At 38.2% G+C, this 955-nt stretch overlaps 1 protein-coding gene across 1 annotated transcript in view; it reads right to left on the minus strand.

Moving 5' to 3' along the window:
- LOC109847645 (phosphoenolpyruvate/phosphate translocator 1, chloroplastic-like) overlaps window positions 445-955 on the minus strand; it is a 5,135-nt gene continuing 4,624 nt past the window's right edge. The window contains exons 8-9 of the mRNA XM_020416878.1: window positions 827-955; window positions 445-742 (exon numbers count right to left, since the gene is read on the minus strand). Of these exons, the coding sequence (XP_020272467.1) occupies window positions 672-742; window positions 827-955 (200 nt within the window). The 3' untranslated portion in view covers window positions 445-671. The remainder of the gene's footprint in view (window positions 743-826) is intronic.

Genomic DNA, 955 nt, shown 5'->3' on the forward strand with positions numbered 1-955 from the left:
CAACGAGGAAGGGAAACTTGAGGATCAAGTTCAGCATCAAGTTTCTTGTGATTCTTACTTCAGAGTTGAAGAAGAATCTGCCTCCGTAACATGGCTTTTGCTTTTGGTTTTCATCTGACTGGAGTACATTTGAGTTTGATTTTGGAGGAGATTCTGGAGAACTTGTCAATATAATGAAGTTCATTAAAAATCATGACCAGATTCATCGAGTCCAGGTTTCCTGTAAGCGTAACTTGGAATATTTTGCTCATATGATGATACTATGGTTGTTCGCCTTGTGAGAGATATATATATATAATTTAATCTCATATAAAACCCTTACTAACATTCCCAATAATCCACCAGCTAAAACATTTAAGTTATATCCGTCAAAAAAAAATCATCAGGTTTCTAACAGCAGAGACAGCTTTCAGCCAGTTGGTAACATAGAGAGCCTCCCATGAATTAAATCAACAACACAAGCAAAATAAAAAATTGAGTAGGTTTTTATCATTTGTTACCACTTGAAAATTGATAGAAGTGGCGAAGTACAAAAAATTGAGCTCCCTACACAAAAGCTAACCGCATAGACAGATCTAAGATGACTAATTTCTCAAAGTAAGAAGAAAAAGGGGGAAATAGAGAAGGAAGGAAATTACAGGGACATGCTAAAATAACCACAAAGATGTAACTCATGCTGCCTTCGGCTTGATTCTCTTCAGCCTCGAGTACAGGAAAACACCAGCGAGAGCCACCCCAGTCCCTGCAGATATATAAGAACATTATTATAACCTGATCTAAAAGTCTACACAAAAACAAATGAGGGTAGAGAGGGATTATTTTGTACCAAGAGAGTTGATGGGAGAAACAGGAGTCCTGAAGAAGAGGACCGAGGTCACGATGACTACCACCCTCTTCACACAGTTACCAACAGAGTGGGTGACGGGCGAAACTTTAGACAGAATCATGTAAGAAA

The sequence above is a fragment of the Asparagus officinalis genome, chromosome 1 (genome assembly GCF_001876935.1).
Source record: "Asparagus officinalis chromosome 1, Aspof.V1, whole genome shotgun sequence".
NCBI classification, from domain to species: Eukaryota; Viridiplantae; Streptophyta; class Magnoliopsida; order Asparagales; family Asparagaceae; genus Asparagus; species Asparagus officinalis.